Here is a 24,433-nt window from a genome sequence, read left to right as displayed (position 1 = left end):
ATAATATAATATAATATAATATAATATAATATAATATAATATAATATAATATAATATAATATAATATAATATAATAATACAATACAATAATACAATACAATACAATACAATACAATACAATACAATACAATACAATACAATACAATACTACTGCAACGCTCTCTACATGGGGCTCCCCTTGAGGAGCACCCGGAGGCTCCAACTGGTGCAGAATGCAGCCGCGCGGGTACTTACGGGGGCGACATGGCGCTCCCACATGACACCTCCTGCGCGAGCTGCATTGGCTTCCAGTGGTCTTCCGGGTGCGCTTCAAGGTGTTGGTTCTCATCTTCAAAGCGCTCCATGGCTTAGGGCCCGGTTATTTTCGAGACCACCTTCTGCCACCGATAACCTCCCACCGGCCAATACGCTCCCACAGAGAGGGACACCTCAGGGTGCCGTCTGTCAGGCAATGTTGGCTGGCGACCCCCAGGGGGAGGGCCTTCTCTGTGGGGGCACCCGCCCTCTGGAATGGGCTACCCCCAGGGATACGACTGATCCCGGACCTTCCGCCGGGCTCTGAAGACTTTTTTATTTCAGCAAGCCAGGCTGACTTAAAATTTTTTAATTGGTTTAATTTTATGGGTAAGGGGTTTTAAATTGGGGGAAGCCAATATAGATTTAATTATGTTTTAAAGTATTTTAATGTTTATATTGTATGTTTTTTAATTTTGGCTGTTCACCGCCCCGAGTCCTTCGGGAGAGGGGGCGGTATAAAAATTTTAAAAATAAATACAATACAATACAATACAATACAATACAATACAATACAATACCACACACCACACCACACCACACCACACCACACTTCCAACTTTTTTTCATGCAATAAAATAAGTTACAGCCTCAACCTTTGGCTTTATATTGCTAAAGGTTTCAAGCCGTTTCTATAACAACAAAATTTTGGGCCTAGTAGGCCTCCCTGCACTTACAACCCATAATGCAATGCGCACGCATCTCCCCATGCGCCCTGTGCATGCGCAGCAGAGACCCCAAAATCAGCCGGCCAGCGGGAGGCGCGCGCACATACACGGTGGAACTGAGCCGGGGCAACCGCTCACATGCCCGCAGAGAGGGCTCTGCATGCCACCTTTGGCACGCGTGTGCCATAGGCTCGCCATCACGGAACTAGATGTTTCCTTCTCTTTAATTGGAACAATCAGTTTTCCCATCTCAGCAGGGGCGAAACGCACAACCCCATGCTGGCAGGGGAATTCTGGGAGTTGAAGTCCGCCCGTCTTTCGAGTTCTCAAGGTTGAGAAACAATGGAAGAGACTTAATATATTTCTAGCTGTGCCCTTTTTTTTTTGTTGTTTTTTTTAACTTTTGTTCTTTCATCGCCTCTGGTTGTCCTGGCTCGGTGAGTGCGCCCGAACCCGCACGTAGTTGGGTGAAAACCTGATTCACGCCGAATACATATTTTAAAGATAAGATTTTGGTTTTTATTTACTTTTCCCAGCCCGTCGCCCTTGGGCTCTTTCACCTGCTTTTTTTTTTTTTTTTTTGTCGACACGCAGAGGTGAATATCACACGCTTCAATAAGATTAGCAGGGCAGTTTGATTTCGAAGAGGAATCAAGGAGTTTTTGGATGTGGGAATTCTCACGCAGCCCGGTTGAAACCCCTTACGCTAAGCGGGCATCTCGTCACCGTGGGAAAACATTTTTTCCGCTGCTGCGCAGAGGTTCAATTAGATAGTACAGGGCAGTGATGGCTAACCTTTTTGCCGTCGCGTGCCAAAAGCAAGGGGAAGCGCGGGGGGGGGGTTGCGCGCGCATGTGCCCACACCCATAATTCTATGCGCCCCACCCCCGCGCATGTGTGCGTGACCCCCCCACCCCCCGTGCTTCCCTCGCTTTTGGCATGTGATGGCACGGCGGGCCCGGTAGGCCTATTTTTCGCCCTCCCCAGGCTCCAGAGCCTTTCTAGGAGCCTGGGGAGGACAAAAATGGCCTTCCTCACTTCCCTGGAGGCCCTCCGGAGGCCAGAAATGGCCTGTTTGCCGACTTCCAGTGGGCCCAGAAGGCCCGAAAATCAGCTGGCAAGTGTGCCAGAGCTGAGCTCACGTGCCAACCGATATGGCTATGTGTGCCACCTGTTGCCATCACGGGTATAGGGAGTCCTCGGCTTACGACCACAATGGAGCCCAAAATTTCTGTCGCTAAGTGAAGACATTTGTTAAGTGAGTTTTGCCCCATTTTACGACCTTTCTTGGCACAGCTGTGAAGTGCAGTTGTGAAGTGCAGAAACAACTGCAGTTGTTTAGTTAGTCGCAAGGTCGTTAAGGGAATCTGGCTTCCCCATTGACTTGGCTTGTCACCCTGCAGCCGTCGCAAATACGAATCCGTTTCCAAGCATTTGAATTTTGATCATGTGATCTTGGAGGGGGTGGGGGACGGTCGTAAGCGTGAAAAGCGGTCCTAGGTCACTTTTTTCAGCGTCGTAACTTCAAACGGTCACAAAGTGGACTGTTGTAAGTCAAGGACTGCCTGTAAGGAGGTTAGGATGCACGTTTAAATTTAGGATTTAAAAAGTTTAGGCTCCGGCCGACCTCACCTCGATTTCCTCACAAGGTTGCTGTGAATATGCTTCACATGGAAAAGCAAGGGACTTGTATGCGTCTCCAAAGCTCCTTGCAAAGAAGTGAAGGATTTTTAAAAATAACAATAATCGGTGTAATTGATTGATGCGGGAAATACCAGGGATTGTAGAATAGAAGACAATGAATTGAAGAAGATCAAAAAGCATCAAGGCCTGAAAATCATAGTTGGAAGATTATGGCATAAACTGGCGGTGGAGGTCCCAAGGGGTTATTCATATACTGGGTGCCATACGAAAAAAATATTGGATGGTACCTGGAAAGTTTGGGCATTGTCTAAATTTTCATCAGTCAGTTGCAAACGGCCACATTGCCTGGATCTGCACATTCGTACTAGTTTGGAGCCAGTTTGGTGTAGTAATTAAGGTGCTACCGTAGCTTAGAAACCAGGAGACTGTGAGTTCTAGTCCTGCCTTATGAGCGAAAGCAGGAAATGGTGAGTTCTAGTCCTGCCATAGGCATGAAAACTGATTGGGTAACTTTGGGCCAATCAACCAGAAGACAGTGAGTTCTAGTCCTGCCATAGGCATGAAAGCCGATTGGGTGACTTTGGGCCAATCACCAGGAGACGGTGAGTTCTAGTCCCGGTTTAGGCATGAAAGCTGATTGGGTGACTTTGGGCCAATCACCAGGAGACGGTGAGTTCTAGTCCTGCCTTAGGCATGAAAACCGATTGGGTGACTTTGGGCCAATCAACCAAGAGATGGTGAGTTCTAGTCCTGCCATAGGCATGAAAGCCGATTGGGTGACTTTGGGCCAATCACCAGGAGACCGTGAGTTCTAGTCCTGCCTTAGGCATGAAAACCGATTGGGTGACTTTGGGCCAATCAATCAGGAGACGGTGAGTTCTAGTCCTGCCATAGGCATGAAAGCCAATTGGGTGACTCTCATCAGTCACTCTCTCAGCCCAACCAACCTCACAGGGATTTTGTGGGAAAAATAGGAGGAGGAAGGAGTATTAGATATGTTTTCTGCCTTGAGTTACTTGCAAATAAAAGCAGGATAAAAATCAAATAAATAAATAATTCTTTAAAGCTACATTATGACATCTTAGCTTTTAAGGATGACCTCAATGTGAAGGGAGGCCAGTGCCAGCCGAAGGACGGGCAGCTGTGGCGCCACATGGCTGTGAACAGAGAATTATAATAGCGTTAATACGTATAATAATAGTTTATCCCCTAAATGCGGCAGCCTGGGGATGCCTGAAGTTATTCTCTTAACTGTCCCAGCTTGGGTCGAGCTGTCTCCTTCTTACTTTTCTTATAATTGTTTGACAGTCAAACATTTTTTATTGAATTATAAAGTACTAGCTGGATATCCATGCTTCACTACGAAACTATGTGATGGGGCTTGATAAATCGACACTTACAGCTTGAAAATTAATGAATAGTTACGATTGGCCTGTCCTCTCTCCTTCTCTCCCTCAGCCTTGCTCCATGGAAGCCTCCCCTATCCTGTCCCCTTCTTTCCCTCAGCCTTGCCCCACAGAAGCCTCCCCTCTCCTCTCCCCTTCTCTCCCTCAGCCTTGCCTCATGAAGCCTTCCCTATCCTCTCCCCTTCTCTCCCTCAGCTTTGCCCCACAGAAGCTTCCCCTATCCTCTCCCCTTCCCTCCCTCAGCCTTGCCTCATGAAGCCTCCCCTATCCTCTCCCCTTCTCTCCCTCAGCCTTGCCCCACAGAAGCCTCCCCTATCCTATCCCCTTCTCTCCCTCAGACGTGGCCCACAGAAGCCTCCCCTATCCTATCCCCTTCTCTCCCTCAGCCTTGCCCCACGGAAGCCTCCCCTATCTTATCCCCTTCTCTCCCTCAGATGTGGCCCACAGAAGCCTCCCCTATGCTATCCCCTTCTCTCCCTCAGCCTTGCTTCCCTCAGCCTCCCCTATCCTATCCCCTGGTTGCTGCTTTGAAAGTGAAAGTGAAACTCCTCTCCTCTGCTTGTGTTTTGCATTTGGAACAGATTTCTTTTCAGGTGGGGAGGGGAAGCAGAACTCCTTAGCATCAGAGCGTGGAACAGATTACAAAATACAAAATACAATCTTAGAATTGTTACGGTCTTCGACAGATGCAGTGGCAAAACGTGGAGCACGTGGGAGATCAGAGCCCTTACGTGACATCGGTCATCTTGCACATTAAGCAGAACGTCCCCATCATCCGGGACAACTTGGCCTCCACCCGGAAGTATTTCACCCAGTTCTGCATCAAGTTTGCCAAGTGAGTCCCTCGCTCGGGTTTTCAGCCTAAGGCAGGAGGTCCCCAACCTGTGAGCCGCAACTCACCGGTGGGCTGTGAGGGATTTGCAACGGGGCTGCAGAAACAATTTGCAAACCGTGTCCAGCGATCACGTGTGTGCGCTCACCCTCGCTTGCTCCATTTAAGTGAATGGCAGTCACGCATGTCGGCCATTCGCGCTGAACCAACCCCTCTGGGGAATTCTGGCTGGGGAATTCTGGGAATTGAAGTCCACCCAGTGGCCAAGACCGAGAAATACTGGATGAGAAAAATCTGTTTTTCCTTTTAAGCTTCACGGGAAATGTATCCTCTTCGTTTCTTCTCTTCTTTCTTGCAGCTGTTTCATCCCCAAGTTCATTAACCACCTTTTCAAGTGCAAGCCGATCAGCATGGTGGGGGCTGAACAGGTGAGAATCCAAGTTTAAATCTGAGGAAGGGGTCGTTGGGAAATAGCCGGTGTCTTCTGTCCTCCCTTCCCCCACACAGGCAAACACACAACCAGGCAGCCTGCCAAGGTTTTATTATGCAATCAGACTAAAATCCCTTGCAGATAAGAGTTTTGGCATTAAACTGCAAAATGCCCGCCAAGTCAGTTTTCACTCACAGTAAGCGAGAGAGAGTTTATCCTCAGTCTGGTCCAGTAGCAAAAAAAGTAATCCACGAAGCAAGAGTTTAGCCAAGGTCCGATCCAAATATGCCCAAGCCAGATTTCAGGTAACGCGATGTGACTCTCAGGTTTTTAACTTTGACCGTCACAAAGCCTGAAGAGCAATCCCACCCACTGTCAGGTTTCGAGGTCATCTCAAATAAATTGCGTTTCAAACAAAGTCTTTGAAGAAAAACTCCTATTTATTAAGCACGACATTCTAAATCTGGCTCCATTGAAGCCAACACTGACTTCCAGACCCAAAACCTTCCCTTTCCGTTCCCCACTCCTCTGCACTCATTGGCCATCTTCCAAGTCACTCTACCCCTAATCTACTGCTCCAGCTCAAAGGAATTTTCCCCCTCCCATCCCATCTCCTAGGGGATATTATCTCCAGGGAAAATAAGTAGGTGAAAACTCAAACGTCCCTTTCCAGACGCCTCCGCTTCTCCTCCTTATGTCAGCACTAGAGTAAATGCAGCTTGAAGTGCTGACACCCACTTTTATTCCTTGTGGGGTGTGGCTCAGTGACTCAGCTCAACCTCGGGCCCTCCCACGCCTCTTTCGTTGCTGCAAACGCGTCTCCCTCCGACGCTGCCTGGGATCAAGCCAGGATTCATCATCCTCGCTCCCTATCTGATATGCTTTCCTCCTGGCATATCCCAGGCTGTTCCTCTTGGCCTTCGGATGGAACCTGAGGCATTGCCAGAGAGGAGGGTCCTGGAGAGGGAGGCCTTGTCAATTCCTCCCCATCGCCTTCTGAGTCCTCTTCCTCTGTTAGGACAGGCTCGAGAGTCGGGGTCACAACACGGCGGGAGGTGGCTCGATCCTTCTCAAAATGTTTTTCAGCCGTCTGAGTTTGTTGAACACGCTGAAAATCACAGCAAGACATGTGTTTTCTATCTGAGGGGTCCTTCGTGTTCTCTGAGCTTGGGGGTTTCCTTGTAGACGTTTCATGACCCAACTAGGTAACGTCATCAGTGCTAGAAGGGAGCGGGGTTTGCTCCCTGTTGATATCCTTGCCGCGTCAGTGTTGGTGGGAGTGTCCTTGGAGATTGGGGGATCGTTTACTGTTGGATTGTTGGATCAGCACTCAGATATGCAGAGATTAACCCCAGGATTAATACCAGGCCAACCATCAAGCACTGATGATGTTACCTAGTTGGGTCACGAAACGTCTGCAAGAAAACCACCAAGTTCGGAGAGTACTAAGGACCCCACAGTCTTCCTCCTCCTCCCCCCTCCTGGTTTCCTCTCTTCCACTCCGTAATCCCCCCTCCTTTACACTGATGACGTTACTTAGTTGGGTCATGAAACGTCTGTAATAAAACAATCAAGTTCAGAGATCACCAAGGACCACACCGTGGTGGTTGTGGTCATCCTCCTCCCACTCCTCCCTGCAGCTCCTCCTCCCTCCTAGCACTGATGATGTTCCCTAGTTGGGTCATGAAACGTCTACAAGAAAACGAGCAACCTCAGAGAGCACCAAGGACCCTACAATAATTCTCCTTCTCCTTCTCCTTCTCCTTCTCCTTCTCCTTCTCCTTCTCCTTCTCCTTCTCCTCCTCCTCCTCCTCCTCCTCCTCCCCACAAACCTCACTCCCTTCTTGCACTGATGATGTTACCTAGTTGGGTCATGAAACATCTGCAAGAAAACCACCAAGTTCGGAGAGTACTAAGGACCCCACAGTCTTCCTCCTCCTCCCGCCCCCCCGGTCTCCTCTCTTCCACTCCGTAATCCCCCCTCCTTTACACTGATGACGTTACCTTGTTGGGTCATGAAACGTCTGCAAGAAAACGAGCAAGCTCAGAGAGCACCAAGGAGCCCCACAATTCTTCTTCTTCTTCTCCTTCTTCTTCTTCTTCTTCTTCTTCTTCTTCTTCTTCTTCTTCTTCTTCTTCTTCTTCTTCTTCTTCTTCTTCTTCTTCTTCTTCTTCTTCTCCTCCTCCTCCTCCTCCTCCTCCTCCTCCTCCTCCTCTCCACAAACCTCACTCCCTTCTAGCACTGATGATGTTACCTAGTTGGGTCATGAAACATCTGCAAGAAAACGAGCAAGCTCAGAGAGCACCAAGGAGCCCCACAATGCTCCCTCTTCTCCTCCTCCTCCTCCTCCCCCCCCCTTCTAGCACTGATGATATTACCTAGATGGGTCACGAAACATTCTGATTAGAGAGGTTTCAGGTGAAACAGGAGAAACTCTTAAGGAATGAATTAAATCAGCCTGGCACCTCTACCCAAGTTGGTAACTGGGACGACTTCATGACGAAAGTCTTCGGGTGGCGCATCCAAAATTTGTTGAAAATTCTGGGTGTTGAAGTCCACCCAACTTAAAATTGCCACGGTAGAGAAACACCGTGAAAAAGTTATAATACAGGTAGTCTTCGATTTACAACCATTCGCTTAGTGACCGTTCGAAGTTACAGCGGCCAGGGTGGATAAAAATCAATGATTTTTTAAAAAAAATTTAAAAAACAGTTTTTTTTTTATTTAAATTGGATTTCTTTTATTTAAATCGAATTTTTTTTATTTAAATTGAATTTATTTTAATAAAAAGCTTTTGGGGTAAACATCTATCGTAAGATAGTTTTCTATTTAAGATACATAAGTAATTTAGTTTCTTCAGCATGAAATGGAGCTTAGTTACGTAGCAGGAGGCTGTATATTCTGCAACACTGGGACTATCGGTGAGTCAACGGTGGGTCAAAGGAGTAGCAGAGATGACAGTTGCTCTTTAAAAATTATGATTTAAATCGAGTTGGTTTAAATCAAGCCTTTTTACTAGTGATTTAAATCATGATTTAAATTGTGATTTAAATCAACTCGATTTAAATCAAATCCACCCTGACAGCGGCACTGCAAAAAGTGACTTATGACTGTTTTTTTTTTACACTTATGACTGTGGCAGCATCCCCACAGATGTCGCGGGATCAAAATTCGCACGCTTGGCAACTGACTCATATTTATGACCATCGCAGAATGTTCCCGGGGAGTGTCACGTGATCCTCTTCCGCGACCTTCTGACAAGCGAAGTCAATGGGGGAAGCCCGATTCGCTTTAACAACCGTGTTGCTCAGTTAACAACCGCGGTGATTCGCTTAACAGTGGTAACCAGAAAGATCCTAAAAATGGGGCGAAACTCACTTTGCAACTGTCTCACTTAGCAACAGAAGTTTTGGGCTGGGTTGCGGTCATAAGTCGAGTGTCAACTTGCAAAGCTTTCAAGTTGCCATGAGCAGGAGGGAAGGAGAACTGATAGAGCTGATTGATTTCCCTAACTGAAGCTACATTCCATAGATGCTTTCTTACCGCAATCAGTCGGAGGGTGTTGGGTTTCACAGCCAGCCAAAGTGATGAATTGGAGAATGTGATTTATGACATGGCCAGGGAGGAGGGGAGAGACAGGGTCATAGGGGAACGTAAATCTATGTGGGATTAGTTCTAACTGCATCCGAATATTGCCGAAATGGTGCTCCTAATAAATGACTGTATTTCTTTTGAAGTTTGGCTCATAGCTCATGAATTAATTAGAGCATCTTTTGGAAACTTCACATCGAGGACTACCTATATCAAATTCATCTTGAAGTCCTGTGCATACCCAGACAAGATTAATGCCAGACGTACGTTAGGATTTAAACCCACACTACCTAAATTTGACTCCCTGTAGAAAGAGAGAGTGTCACCTCACATCCTGCTACTCCTTGTTTTATTTCACTTAAAAGTTAACGAAAACCAGTTTCAGTTTCCCAACAGGTAGCTATTTATAGTCTCTTTAATTGTTTTACAATCCACATTGATCTGTGCACGTACACACACCCGGGCTGTGGCTTACAAGTGCAGGAGGACAAAGAATATATATATATTTTTTCTTATTGCATTCCACCATTTAATTCACAGTCATTCCGGGCATGGGTATCTTAACAATATTTATTTGACAGCCTGTAGTGCTTTCATTTATTTATTTTTATGTAGGGACACGGTGGCTCTGTGGCTAAGACGCTGAGCTTGTCGATCGAAAGGTCGGCAGTTTCAGCGGTTCGAATCCCTAGCGCCGCGTAACGGGGTGAGCTCCCGTGACTTGTCCCAGCTTCTGCCAACCTAGCAGTTTGAAAGCACGTTAAAAAATGCAAGTAGGAAAATAGGGACCACCTTTGGTGGGAAGGGAACAGCGTTCCGTGCGCCTTTGGCGTTGAGTCATGCCGGCCACATGACCACGGAGACGTCTTCTTCGGACAGCGCTGGCTCTTCGGCTTTGAAACGGAGATGAGCACCGCCCCTTAGAGTTGGGAACGACTAGCGCATATGTGCGAGGGGAACCTTTACCTTTAGTGCTTTTATAAAACGATGATCTCTTCATCCGTGAATGAAGGAAGAAAGCGAGGAAGGAAGAGAGAGAGATGGATGGATGGATGGATGGATGGATGGATGGATGGATGGATGTGGGATCCATGGTGCTCTCTGAGCTTGTTTGTTTTCTTGCAGACATTTTATGACCCAGCTAGGTAACATCATCAGTGCTAATAGGGAGTGAAGTTTGCTTTCACTTTATTTACTAGGGCAGTGTTTCTCAACCTTGGAAGCTTGAAGATGGGTGGACTTCAACTCCCAGAATCCCCCAGCCAGCGCTGCTGGCTGGGGGATTCTGGGAGTTGAAGTCCACCCATCTTCAAGCTACCAAGGTTGAGAAACACTGTACTAGGGGCTAGTATGTAAAATATCACTTCATCATCATTCCTATTATCTGCTTCAGCTGCTGCTGGACACTCACTCCCTGAAAATGGTCCTGCTCGACCTGCCGTCCATCGGCTCGCAGGTGGTGAGGAAGGCGCCCGCCAGCTACACGAAGATCGTGGTCAAGGGCATGACGCGGGCCGAGATGATCCTCAAGGTAGACCTTATTCTTGCTTCTAGACCATCTTGCCCTCCAAAGAATTCCCGAGGAAGGAAGCGACTGGCTACCTGCCTGAAGCCACCTTATAGGGCAGAGTTTGTTTATTTGTTTGTTTGTTTCCCTTATTGTTTTTAACAACTCAAGGCAGCGCACGTATCTAATACTTCTTCCTGCTCCTATTTTCCCCAGAACAACAACCCTGTGAGCAGCCAGCTTTCATACCTAAGGTGGAACTAGAACTCACCGTCTCCTGATAATTGGCCCAAAGTCATCCAGCTGGCTTTCGTGCTTAAATCAGGACTAGAATTCACAATCCCCTGGTGATTGCCCCAAAGTCACCCAGCAGCCTTTCATGGGACTAGAACTCACCATCCCCTGGTGATTGGCCGAAAGTCACCCAGCCTGTTTTCATGCTTAAGGCGGGACTAGAATTCACAATCTCCTGGTGATTGCCCCAAAGTCACCCAGCAGCCTTTCATGCTTAAGGTGGGACTAGAATTCATCATCTCCTGGTGATTGGGCCAAAGTCACCCAGCCTGTTTTCATGCTTAAGGCGAGACTAGAACTCACCGTCTCCTGGTGATAGGCCCAAAGTCACCCAGCCTGTTTTCATGCTTAAGGCGGGACTAGAATTCACAATCTCCTGGTGATTGCCCCAAAGTCACCCAGCAGCCTTTCATGCTTAAGGTGGGACTAGAACTCACCATCTCCTGGTGATTGGGCCAAAGTCACCCAGCAGCCTTTCATGCTTAAGGTGGGACTAGAACTCATCATCTCCTGGTGATTGGGCCAAAGTCACCCAGCAGCTTTTCATGCTTAAGGTGGGACTAGAACTCACCGTCTCCTGGTGATAGGCCCAAAGTCACCCAACCTAAGGCAGGATTAGAACTCACCACATCCTGCTAATTGGCCCAAACTCACCCAGTCGGCTTTCATGCCTAAACTGGGACTACAACTCACCGTCTCCTGGTGATTGGCCCAAAGCCACCACCCTGCTTTCATGCCTAAGGCAGGACTAGAACTCGCCATCTCCCAGCTTCTAGCTTGTTGCTTTAACCACTAGACCGAACTGGCTCTCTCTCCCCTTCCTCTCCATTCTAATCGCGGGGCGTCTCGAGCTGTCGCTCACTTTTAAAGGCAACCGAGCGCAGAGTCCTTCCCCAAATTCCTTTCCCCGTTCCGGAGTTGAGGGCTTTTCGGCTTTTCCCAGGATGGGTTTTCCTTCGGCATTTCCAATTAGATCCTAGGCCAGGCTGGTGACAGCTGCTTCGTGCCTGCCTGGGTGGGGACAGGGAGGGGTTGCAGGAAATCGACCCTTGCATTTCCCACCCTCCCACCAAACCCCCCCGTCTAGAGCAGCTTCTCAAATTCGGGGTTTGGCCTCCAGGATGCCGAAAGACAGAAGCTTTTCCTGGAAAATCAGAAAGAGGCTGGAACCGGATGGGGGAAACACGGCCAGAGCTTCCAAAATTGCTTTTCTCAAGAGGCAAGTGGACTTTTCTGGTTTTTTCCTTGAAGATGTTTTGCTTCTCATCCAAGGAACTTCTTCTGCTCTGACCGAATGGTGTGGAAGGGAAGGATTGATTATAAATGACCAGCTGCCTGCAAGGAATATAAATCCTTCCCTTCCCCCCACCATCCTCCAGCCAGAGCGGAAGAAGCTTCTTGGTGAGAAGCAAAATGTCTTCAGAGAAAAAACCAGAAACTCCAGTTGCCTCTTGAAAAAAAGCCCCTGGGGGACAACCATGACCTGGATGACGGAGAACCTTCATAAACATATTGTTTGGATTTCATCACCTTCCATCCATCCATCCATCCATCCATCTATCATCTATCTATCCAATTATCCATCTATCCATCCATCTATCATTTATCCATCTATCATTTACCCATCCATCCATCTATCTATCTATTTGTCCATCCATCCATCCATCCATCCATCCAACTATCTATCTATCTATCATCTATCCATTTATCCATTCATCTATCATTTATCCATCTATCATTTATCTATCAATCTATCATCTATCTATCCATTTATCAATCTATCCATTTATTCATCCATCCATCTATCATTTATCCATCATTTATCCATCCATCCATCCATCCATCTATCATTTATCTATATCATCTATCTATCCATTTATTTTTATTTTTTTTTATTTTATTTTACTTCGAATTTATATACCACCCTTCTTCCTGGGAACTCAGGGCGGTGTACAGCCAGATAAAAACACATAATATAAACATTAAGAACAAATTAAAAGGAAATATTTCAATTTGGCCAAAAATTTAAGAAACATATAAATTTAAAATCATTTAAAAGGCATTGTTAGGCCAGCCCGGCTTGTTGGAAAAGGAAAGTTTTAAGGGAACGGCGGAAGGCACGGAGGTCTTGGATTCTCCTTATCTCCTTATCTTTATCCATCATTTATCCATCTATCCATCCATCCATCTATCTATCATCCATCCATCCATCCATCCATCCATCTATCTATCTATCCATCCATCCATCCATCCATCCATCCATCCATCCATCTATATCTATCTATCATTTATCCATCTATCATCTATCCATTTATCCATCCATCTATCATTTATCCATCTATCATTTATCCATCCATCTATCCATCCATCCATTCATCTATCATTTATCCATCTATCTATCTATCTATCTATCTATCTATCCATTTATCCATCTATCATTTATCCATCCATCTATCTATCTATCTATCCATCCATCCATCCATCCATCCATCCATCCATCCATCTATCATCTGTCCATCCATTTATCCATCCATCCACCCATCTACCTACCTATCATCCATCTATGGTCAACTATGGATGACTTTATCCATCCATCCATCCATCCATCCATCTATCCATCCATCCATCCATCCATGTATCTGTCTGTCTGTCTGTCTGTCTGTCTGTCTGTCTGTAATTCTCACATAGTTAGAATTAAGCCCCTTAAAAGCCATACAGGGAGTCCTCGACTTACAACAGTTTGCTTAGTGACCATTTGAAGTTACAACAGCACTGAAAAAAGTGACTTAGGACCGTTTTTCACACTTACGACCGTTTCAGCATCCCCCACGGTCACGTAATCAGAATTCAGACGCTTGGCAACTGGCTCATATTTATGGCGGTCGCAGCGTCCCGGGGTCACGTGGTCACTTTTTGCAAACTTCTGGCGTGCAACGTCAGTGGGGAAGCTGGATTGACTCAACTGCCGTCTTACTAAGTTAACAACTGTACTGATCCCCTTAGCAACTCTTGGCGAGAAAGGTGGCAAAAAGAGGACAAAGCTCACTTAACAAATTTCTCACTTAGGAACTTAAATTTTGGGCTCAGTTGTGGTCATAAGTTGAGGACCACTTGTATTTTTAATTTTACTTTGCTGGCTGGCACAGGGACAAAAGTGCAGCCAAGGCAGAAAAAACCCAGATTGGATGTTATTTTAGAGAGGAAATCCTTTTTTTAAAAAATGGTTTTGTTTAGAGCAGGGGTCTTCAAACTTGGCTTGAAGACTTGTGGACTTCAACTCCCAGAATTCTCCAGCCAGTTTTACAGCTCTCTCTAAGAGGTTTACAGCATATTTTCCCCCAAACAATCTGGCTCCTCATTTTACCCACGTCAGAAGGATGGAAGGCTGAGTCAATCTTGAACCGATCAGGATCGAACTCCTGGCAGAGGGCAGAGTTTGCCTGCAATCCTGCATTCTAACCTGTTCTGTCCCCAACCACACGCACACACACCAACAGACATTCAAGAGTGAAAGACCAAACCAGCCGGCAAAATCCTTTTCCTTATGATAATGGAACATGGCAACAACCTAGTGGCTGCCTGCCAAGAGTTTATTATTTACGAAGAGGAGAGATAACTTCTCCCCACTTCTGATATTTCAAAAGAAACAGCTCAATAATTACGGAGTCAATCAAGTCCAGAGATAATCCAGCAAAGTCTATAGCAAGAAGTCCGGCAATGCAGAATGGCGTGGAAGCTTTCAGCTTTGTTCGTCACAAGGTTTGACTGGCCACCACGCTCCCTTTTATACCCTGTGGGGTGTGGTCCAGTGACTCAGCCTAATCTCAGACACGCCTTTTTTTCTGTTGCGCGCGCTTATCTCTGCGACGCTGGCGTGGATCCAGCCAAGACTCATTACCCTCATCACTGTCCACCTGTGGCTGCGTGGACGTGCTTGGCCCCGGCCCTATCTCTTGCCCTTCGGCGGACACCGAAGGCATTGCCAGAGAGGAGGGTCCTGGAGAGGGAGGCCTTGCCAACTCCTCTCCTTCACTCTCGGAGTCCTCTCCTGCCGATGACACAGGCTCAGGTAACGGAGCCACAACATAACCACTGTGCCATCGCGGCTCTTCTGATCAGCTGCTCTTCTGTCCCTGCAGGTCGTGATGGCGCCTCATGAGCCCGCTGTGGTCTTTGTGGACAACTACATCAAACTCCTCTCCGACTGCACCACTGACACGTTCCAGAAGATTCTGGAGATGAAGGTGAGTTGGGCGCCAGGGCAAGCGGGCAGCAAGAAAGGCCAGTGCTGTTCTATTTCTCTGGAGCATACCATGGGAAAGATGGGTGTTGAAGGACCTAGATCAGTGATGGCTAACCTTTTTCCCATCGTGTGCCAGGAGCGGGGTGGGGGTGGGGGTGGCACACGCTCCTGGCACTCGATGACCCGGTAGGCCCGTTTTTCTCTCTCACCAGGCTCCAGAGCCTTTCTAGGAGTCTGGGGAGGGTGAAAACGGCCTTCCCCCCCCACCCCGGAGGCTGGAAACGGCCACTTTGCCAACTTCCGGTAGGACCAAAAGGCCCATTTTTTGCTGTCCTCAAGCTCCAGAGCCTCTCTAGGGGTCTGGGGAGGATGAAAATGGCCTCCCCCCCCCCGGAGGTCCTCCGTAGGCTGAAAACGGCCCGTTTGCCAACTTCTGGTCCCACCCATTTCCGGTCCCATCGGAAGTTGGCAAACAGGCCATTTCCGGCCTCCGGGGGGGGTGGGGAAGGCTGTTTTCGCTCTCCCCAGACTCCTAGAAAGGCTCTGGAGCCTAGTTGGGGGCGAATCATTGGCCCCCACGGAGAGGGCGCGCAACTTGGGCGTCCTCCTGGATTCACGGCTGTCTTTAGAAGAGCACTTGACGGCCGTGACCGGGAGGATTTTTCATCAGGTTCGCCTGATCCGCCAGTTGCGTCCCTTTCTGGATCGGGACTCGTTACGCACGGTCACTCATGCCCTCGTCACCTCCTGCCTGGACTATTGCAACGCTCTCTACATGGGGCTCCCCTTGAGGAGCACCCGGAGGCTCCAACTGGCGCAGAGTGCGGCCACGCGGGTGGTAATGGGAGCGACATGGCGTTCCCATGTAACACCCCTCTTGCGCGAGCTGCACTGGCTCCCAGTGGTCTTCCGGGTGCGCTTCAAGGTTTTGGTTACCATCTTTAAAGTGCTCCATGGCTCAGGACCTGGGTACTTGCGGGACCGCCTACTACCACCAATAGCCTCCCACCGGCCGGTACGCTCCCATAGAGAGGGGCTCCTTCGGGTGCGGTTGGCCAAACAATGTCGACTGGCGGCCCCCAGGGGGAGGGCCTTCTCTGTGGCACCTACTATCTGGAACGAGCTCCCCCCGGAGATACGGAGGATCCTGGATCTGCGCACCTTCCGCCGCGCTCTAAAGACCTTTTTATTCTACCAGGCGGCCTGGCCTAAATCTTCTCCTTCTTTTTAAACAATTTTAATAATTTTAATTTTTAATATTTTTAATACTCAAAGTTTAAATTTGTTTTAAATTGATTGGGGTTTTAATTTGTCTGGGCCAAAACTATTTAATTCGATTTTTTATTTCTGCTTTTTAAATTTTGCATGTATGTATTTTATTGTTGGCTGTTCACCGCCCTGAGTCCTTCGGGAGTAGGGCGGTATACAGATCAAATAAAAGTAAAAGTAAAGTAAAGTAGTGAGAGAGAAAAATGGGCCTTCCCCACCCAACCCCTGAGGCCCTCCGGACGCAGAAAACACCCTGTTTCCCTACTTCTGGTGGACCCTGAAGGCCCAAAAGCAGCTGAGTTTGCGTGCCACAGGTTCGCCATCACGGACCTAGATTATCTGGGACCAGTTTGATTCTTCTTCTAGCACATCTGGATAAAAAGAAGACAAGACAGTCTGACTTTGCCCTGATAAGCTTCGTTTTAGAAACATTTAGACTCGGTATAATTCAGCTTTCCTGACGTCCCTTTTAAGTATCATGGTGGCTTTGCAGGATGAGACTCTCAAACGTCTCTGTCATTTGCTATCCTGAGGTGTGCCTGGAAGCATCTCTTCCAGATGTCCTGGGTTGTGTCTTCCAGATGTTTTGGTTGTCTTCCCTGTGTTCTGGAGGCACATTTTAGTGTGTCGGGGCTTGTCTTTCCCAGATGTTCTGGAGGCACGCCATCCAGATGTTATTGACAGGCTAGATCTTCTGGAAGCACATCTTCCAGATGTTTTGGTTGTATTTTCCAGATGTGTTGGGTCATGTCTTCAAGGTATTCAGGAGACCTGTCTTGAAGTGATGGGGTGTGTCATCCAGACATACTGGAGGTATGTCTCCCAGATGTTCTGGGACATATCTTCTAGATGATCTAGAGGTGCATCTTCCAGATGCTCAGAGGCATGTCATTCAGCTGTTCCAGAGGAGTGTTTTCCAGATGTAATGGGGTGTGTCTTCCAGACATGCTGGAGCTATGTCTCCCAGATGTTCTGCGACATGTCTTCTAGATGTTCCAGAGGCACATCTTCCACATATTCTAGGTGTGTCTTCCAGTTGTGCTGGAGGTACATCTTGTAGATGTTCTGAAGGCATGTCTTCCAGATGTTTTAGGACACGCTTTCCAGGCTCTGGAACAGTGGTGGGTTGCTCCCGGTTCGCATGAACCGGTAGTAAAAATTTGTAGTAGTTCCGAAAACCGGTAATAACATTGGCTGGCCACGCTCCCCCCGAACCGGTCCCAGCCTGGTCGCCGCTCGCTTATCTCGCCCACCTCATCAGAGGCTTTTTTTTTTTTTTTTTTACTTTTAAAAGCATTTTTTCTACAACCTCTTTGGCCGAAAAAATGCTTTTAAAAGTTAAAAAAAAAAAGCCTCTGATGATCGTGTGGCTCAGCTGGGATCATCAGAGGCTTTTAAAAGCATTTTTTCTATAATCTCTTTGGCCGAAGAGGTTGTAGGGAAAATTGCCTTTAAAAGCCTCTGGCGATCCCCGCTGAGTTGCCTGATCGTCAGAGGCTTCTAAAAGCATTTTTTTTTGCAACCTCTTAAGGTTGTAGAAAAAATGCTTTTAAAAGTAAAAAAAAAAAGTTGGCCACGCCCACCCAGTCACATTACCCCCGCCACCAAGCCACGCCCACAAAATAAGCCATGCCCACAGAACCCGTAGTAAAAAATTTTAGAACCCACCTGATGTCAGCGTTCCAGCGCTGACATATGAAAAGAGAGGAGAAGCTTGAACTTTTGCCTACTTAATTCCTTTGAAGATTCTGTTTCCTTGGAGATGGGAGGAGGGGGGAACATTCCTGTGATCTGACGGAGATGGGATGAGGAGAGTGGCTTGGAAGATAACCAATGAGATGCAGAGAATTGGGGATCGGAAAGGGAGGGCTTGGGGGGCAAAGGTCAGTGCTGACCGCGAAAGAGCCAGGGACAGATCACTATCCTCAATAAAGAGAAAATTTCCTCAAAGATCGGCAGTTTGGAAATTCATTTATTTTGAGATAGCATCGAAACCTGACACTCCTGTTCTGGGACATGCCTTCCAGATGCCTCCAGATGTTCTGCAGGGACGCAACCTGTCCTTTATCATCCCCTTATCCTCTTTCTTTCTGTATGGCCTTCTCCATCAATCCATCACGAAACAATAAACCACAGCCTTGGTTTACTGCAAAGCCCATGATAGCTCAAGCTCTGAAGCCAAATGTGGCTCCTGAGTTTTGCCTGTAGCCATGATGGCGAACCTATGGCACGCGTGCCACAGGTGGCACGCAGGCCCTCTTCTATGGACACGCAAGTCATCACCCCAGTTTAGCTCTGTTGCGCGTGCGTGTTTGCCTCCCGCTGGCCAGCTGGACATCGGGTCTCTGCCACACATGCGTGGGAGGTGGGGCGCATGCAGGGGTCACTCACGCCCTTGTCACCTCACGCCTGGATTATTGCAATGCTCTCTACATGGGGCTCCCCTTGAGGAGCACCCGGAGGCTCCAATTGGTCCAGAATGCGGCCGCGCGGGTGGTGACGGGAGCGATGTGGCGCTCCCATGTGACCCCCTCCTGCGCGAGCTGCACTGGCTCCCAGTAGTCTTCTGGGTGCGCTTCAAGGTTTTGGTTACCACCTTTAGAGCGCTCCATGGCTCAGGACCAGGGTACTTACGAGACCGCCTTCTGTCACCAGTAGCCTCTCACCGACCAGTTCGCTCCCATAGAGAGGGGCTTCTTAGGGTGCCATCGGCCAAACAATGTCAACTGGCGGCTCCCAGGGGGAGGGCCTTCTCTGTGGGGGCACCTACCATCTGGAACGAGCTCCCCCTGGAGATACGGAGGATCCAAGACTTACGCATCTTCCGCCGCGCCCTAAAAACGTTTTTATTCCAACAGGCTGGTCTGGCCTAACTCTCCCTTTTAAATTGGCTTTTAAATTGGGTTTTAAATGTTTTTTAGATAAATTGGATGCTTTTAATTTTTTGAGCCCAAATTATTTAATCTGTTTTTAATAGTTTTTAACTTTTGTATGTCTCTGTATTTTATTTTGGCTGTTCACCGCCCTGAGTCCTTCGGGAGTAGGGCAGTATACAAATATGATAAATAAATAAATAAAATAAAATTTGCACATTTATTTATTTGTTTGTTTGTTTGTTTGTTTGTTTGTTTATTTAATCTATCTATCTATCTATCTATCTATCTATCTATCTATCTATCTATCTATCTATCTATCTATCAAATTTCTATACCACCCTACTCCCGGAGGACTCAAGGCGGTGAACAGCCAAGATAAAATACAGATAATACAAACATTAAAAGTCCCTTAAAATTATTAAATATTTTGGCCGAAACACAGATTAAAACACCGAGTTTATAAAACAAATCAAACGATTTAAAAAATTTAAAAGAGGAGAGTTAGGCCAGGCCAGCCTGCTGAAATAAAAAAAGTTTTGAGAGCACGACGAAACGTGCGCAGATCCGGGATCCTCCGTATCTCTGGGGGGGAGCTCGTTCCAGATGGTAGGTGCCCTCACATGCATGGGGCGGGGCACGTACGGGGGTACGTGTGCACACACATGTGCATGCACGGGGTGGGGCGCATGCACGGGGGGGCCATGCATGCATTGCATTTTGGGGGCTCGGGCACGCATGCACACGCTTTGGGCATCCAGTCTGGAAAAGGTTAGCCATCATTGGCCTATAGTGACCACCTCCTCTTCCTCCCTCTGTCCGTCTCTCCCCCCCCCACCCTCCGTGTCTCCACAGGGTCTCAAGCGAAGCGAGCAAAGTAGCATGTTGGACTTATTCCGTCAGAGGCTCCCGGCTCTTCCCTCGGGCGCCGAAACCGGCGGCTGCGTCTCCCTGGCGGCCCCCACGCCCGAGCAGGAATCTTCCCGTATCCGCAAACTGGAAAAACTGATCAAGAAGAGACTCTAGCTGCTCCCTAGCCCATCTTCTTCTTCTTCTTCTCCAGCTGCTGAAGGCATCGCGGTCCAAACTTAAATCGTTCGTGGCAGGTTGTACCCCTACCCCATCGAGGGCCTTCCGGATAGCGGAAATCAGCCACCAGCTGTCTCCGGCATCCCGGCTTCCCCCGTAGTCTGTCTGTCTGGTCTCCCCGATGAAGTCAAGTACACCCCAAATCGCACGATGGTCCTAATCTTTGGCAGGAAGTTGATAATTTTCCAAGGTCTTATCTCAAGATATGAGATCCCTGATATTTTTGCAAGGGTTAATTTTATATTTTAAGAGGTAACCTTGTACGATGGTTGATCTGTGTCTCTGGGCGTGTTGGAATTTCCTTTTTGCAATATTCCGAATGCAAAAAAAAAAAAAATTCCCCCAGGAACAGAGGGTTCTCCTTCTTCGTAGACCCCCTCGCTCCTTCCTCTTTCCGTGGGTGTTTTTTTTTCTCCGAGCTGTTTTCCGGCGTAACTCTGTGACGGTTTTTTTTCTGCTTCGTTACCTAAAAACATTGTTTCCCAACCTCAGCAACTTTCAACTAGGTGGACTTCCAACTCCCAGAATTCTGAGAGTTGGAAGTCCACAGAGTTTAAAATTGACAAGATTGTGCGGGGGGAAAAGGGACCTAGATAGTCTTTACGTAGCTCAGAACAAAACTCATTGGGGCCCAGCCTGTTTCAGAAAGTGTCAATTCCAGAAGAAATTTCAGTCAATTTCAAAATCAATTCCGGGAAATTTCATAGTCAATTTCAGGAAAAAAAAAAAAAAGCTGCAAAATTCAATTTACGTTTCATTCATCAGCCCCCCACTTGATAAACCCACTTGACAAATTAATAATTCCTTATTGGGTTCCTTCTACCCCTATCTCCCCACCATTGGTGGGGCGATCCTTTAAACACCCCACCATCACCCCCAAATCTCCCATTTTTCTGCAATTCGGAGAGCAGAAACTAAACTTCTTGTCTCTTTTTCCACCGGCTCACTTGACCCGAGCCAAAATCTCTGCCGAGATTCATCCGGATCTCACCTACCTTGGATCCGCTCCAAACAATAAAAACCTCCCTTTCCTCCAGCCACATTTTATTAGCTACCTGGTTTTTGCCAGGATGAAAACATTCCGGATTTGCACCCAGCTTTTGGATCTTTCCGTGCTCTTTGCATGTGTCTCTCTGTGTGCTTTTCAAAACTGCCTGCTGTTATGTGTGTGTGTGTGTTTTTTTTTCTTTTTAATTTTTGCTTCCTCTGCCCTTCATTTGTCCCGAACGGAACAAAGTTGTTGTTTTTTTGTTTTTTGTTTTGTTCCTGAATTCCTGGATCTTTTTTTTTTTTAAAGATAACTTTTTTTTTCCTTCCTGAGAATTTCTGGGATCTGGAACCACCCCGGATTTCTCATTTTTCCTTTCCTGCTTTCCAGAGACAAAAGCTTCGGGAAGCATTCGAGATCTTGCACTCCAAATTTTTAGCCAGGGTATCATCACTCCCCCCACTCTCCCCCCTCCCCCCCCCCACAAATTTCACTCCCTACAAAATCGGGGCATTCATTAAAAACAGGAAACCTCCCAAGAGGGGGGGGACGCGGAGAGAGAGGTTCATTTTCCTTCCCCAAAATTCTTGCAGCTGCTGGAGTTTGCGTGTGTGTGTTTTTTTTTTTTGAAAAAGGCGAGGGGTTTTCTTCCTTCAGGGGCCTTCGGAGGTGGATCCCGTTTGCAAGTTCTGGGGGTTTGAGGGAGGCCCGCAGACAGCCAGTTGCTGACCTCCCTCCCCCCACCCCTCCCCATGCATGCACCCTCAAAGCCAAAGGCCCTTGACGTCCCCAGGAAGTGGGGCAGGGTGCCTTGCCCTTGGCCCGTTGGGTTGGGTTGCCATCCAGGGTGAGCAATGTTTGCCCAAGGTTGGCTTGCGAAAGGAAAAAAAATCTAATCGAGGAAGGTGTAACCGGGTCCTGCCTGGTTTTTATGGAGAGCAGGGCAAGAGGGGCCTCCCAAGAGATCATCCGGCCTGCTGGCATCTCGGCCTTCCCCTCCCTCCGTCCCTCCCTCCCCCCTCCTCCTCTGGTTGTGCCATCCGATTGCAGGAGGGTTGAACAAACAGGAAGGAGGGGGGCCCTCTTGAGAAACCTCCTGCCTTGTAAATAGTAATGTCTTCTCCTTTCCTTCCCTCCCTTTTTCTTTCTTTCTTTTGTTTGTTCTTTCTCTTCTCCCTTCCTTTCCTTCCCTCTTTCTTTTCTTCTTTCTTCCTCCTTTCCTTCCCTCACTCTTTATTTCTTTGTTCCTTTCTCCCTATTTTTCCACCATTCTTCCATCCCTCCCCTTTTTCTTTCTTTCTTCCTTCCTTCCTTCCTTTTTCTCTCCCTATTTTTCCATCCATCCTTCCATCCCCCTCCTTTCTTTCTTTCTTTCTTTCTTTCTTTCTTTCTTTCTTTCTTTCTTTTTCTTTCTCCCCATTTTTCCATCCCTCCCTCCCCCTTCCTTTCTTCCTTTCTTTTTTTCTTTCTTTCTGTCTTTCTTTGTCTTCCTTCCTTTCTTTTTCTCTCCCTATTTTTCCATCCATCCTTCCATCCCTCTGCTTTCTTCCTTCCTTCCTTTTTTCTTTCTTTCTTTTTCTCTCTCCCTATTTTTCCATCCCTCCCTCCCCCTTTTCTTCCTTTTTTCTATCTTTCTGTCTGTCTTCCTTCCTTCCTTTCTTCTCTATTGTTCCCTCTCCTTCCGTCCTTCCTTCCCTCCCTCCCTCCCTCCTTCCTTCCTTCCATCATCTATCTGTCTGTCTGTCTATCTATCTATCTCTCCCTCCCTCTCTCCCTTCCTTCCTTCCCATTGATTTTAAACGGTTGCCTAATTTATCTCACCCTTTCTGGCTAATAATTAAGACTCCTCAAGTTGTACATTTCCTGTTAATAAAGTGGATTCTCCGGTCTCTTGATGAGTTTGGCTTCCATTTGTTGGGGTTTTTTTCCGCTCAAGGTAAAAGGATGGGGAACACCGGGTTAAGACTGAGCTCGGCGGCCATTTTGTTCTTATTCTCCTCTTTTGTCATTTCTTCCTCTCCTCTTTCGTTCTCTTCCTTTTTGTTCTTGTCCTGGTCTCTCCCAGGCGAGACGGGCGGCTGTATCAATCCACGTGACCAATGAAAATAAAGAAATAAAGATGGTGACAGGTAGCCCTCGACTTATGACCATCATTAAGATGGGAATTACGGTCGTAAGTCATTCTGGTCATAAGCCGAGGCGTTATATGAGAGACGTGACTGAAACCAACTTTTTGACATTTTTTGCGACGGGCGTTAAGCAAACACCGGTGGATGTTTTTTCCCAGTTACAGGAAGGAAACGCCAGAAACCACCCAAAAAACTCCTCATTGAAAATTATGGTCACGTGACCACCGACGCTGCAAATGGGTGAGCCCATTGCCAAGTCCCCCAAATATGATCACGTGACACTGTGTCTGTGTGTGTGTGTTTGTGTCAGCGTTACAAGTAATGCACCCATCGACCGCAGAACTCCGAGGCAGGTAGATTCCTCAAAGAACAAATTTGTTGGATAGATCATATTGGCACAACTGGTGAAAACCGACTCTGAAAGTTCCTGTGGTTTTCACCCGATTAAAAGAGGAAATCTTCCCCCTTTTACCTCAGTTATCAGTCACATGGTCCAATCGAGGTGCTGGCCGGTTGCTTGGTTACTTCGCTCCTCCTCTCCCAGCCACCTGCTGGAATGACCTTGGTTCCCACAGGAAAACTTTTTGCTTTGACTACAAATCCCCCCACTCCCTGTCTCTTCTGCCTTGTGACAACCCTGAAGCCTCAGGGTTGACCCTGTGTGTGTGTGTGTGTGTGTGTGTGTGTGTGTGTGTGTGTGTGTGTGTGTGTGTGAAGCGACTGGTTGCCACTTGCCACAAATAACGTGAAGCTGAGCCTGCGGGTCGATTTCCTCCGAGTGGATTCTGCAAACTCCAAATGCTGCGACAGGTGCTCCGGGTTCGAATGGCAGGCTAAGCCAGAGCTGGCCATGATGGGGGGGGACAGGCTGGCCCAGAAGTAGGTGTGGCTTAGGTGTCTTGCGAACCCAGCCAGGGAATGATCTCAGCTGAGCAGGAGAAACGCTCCCAATTTAGAGGGTCAGCAGTTACAACGGTTCCTTTTAGTGACTATTCAAAAGTTACAATGGCACTGAAAATAGTGACTCCCCCTTCCCCCCCCCCAGTTACGACCATTGCAGCATTCCTGTGGCCACATGATCAAAATTCAGACGCTTGGCAACTGACTCGTATTTATGACGGTTGTAATTCTGAACGGTCGCTAAATGTATTATTCGCTCGATAATAAATAAATTA

General features: G+C 47.5%; 1 protein-coding gene across 2 annotated transcripts in view; it reads left to right on the top strand.

Annotated features, from left to right (window-relative positions):
- Nucleotides 1–23,018, top strand: part of VPS53 (VPS53 subunit of GARP complex) — a 72,760-nt gene extending 49,742 nt beyond the window's left edge. For both annotated transcript variants that reach the window (XM_087883458.1, XM_087883459.1), the window contains exons 18-22: nt 4,699–4,847; nt 5,203–5,272; nt 10,260–10,397; nt 14,807–14,911; nt 19,908–23,018. In XM_087883458.1, coding sequence (XP_087739584.1) covers nt 4,699–4,847; nt 5,203–5,272; nt 10,260–10,397; nt 14,807–14,911; nt 19,908–20,078 — 633 coding nt within the window. In that variant the 3' untranslated portion in view covers nt 20,079–23,018. The remainder of the gene's footprint in view (nt 1–4,698; nt 4,848–5,202; nt 5,273–10,259; nt 10,398–14,806; nt 14,912–19,907) is intronic.
- The last annotated feature ends 1,415 nt before the right edge of the window (nt 23,019–24,433 follow it).

Source organism: Pantherophis guttatus, chromosome 1, assembly GCF_059756535.1.
Source record: "Pantherophis guttatus breed Tessera chromosome 1, ASM5975653v1, whole genome shotgun sequence".
NCBI lineage: Eukaryota > Metazoa > Chordata > Lepidosauria > Squamata > Colubridae > Pantherophis > Pantherophis guttatus.
This window is presented reverse-complemented; position numbering and strand designations above follow the sequence as displayed.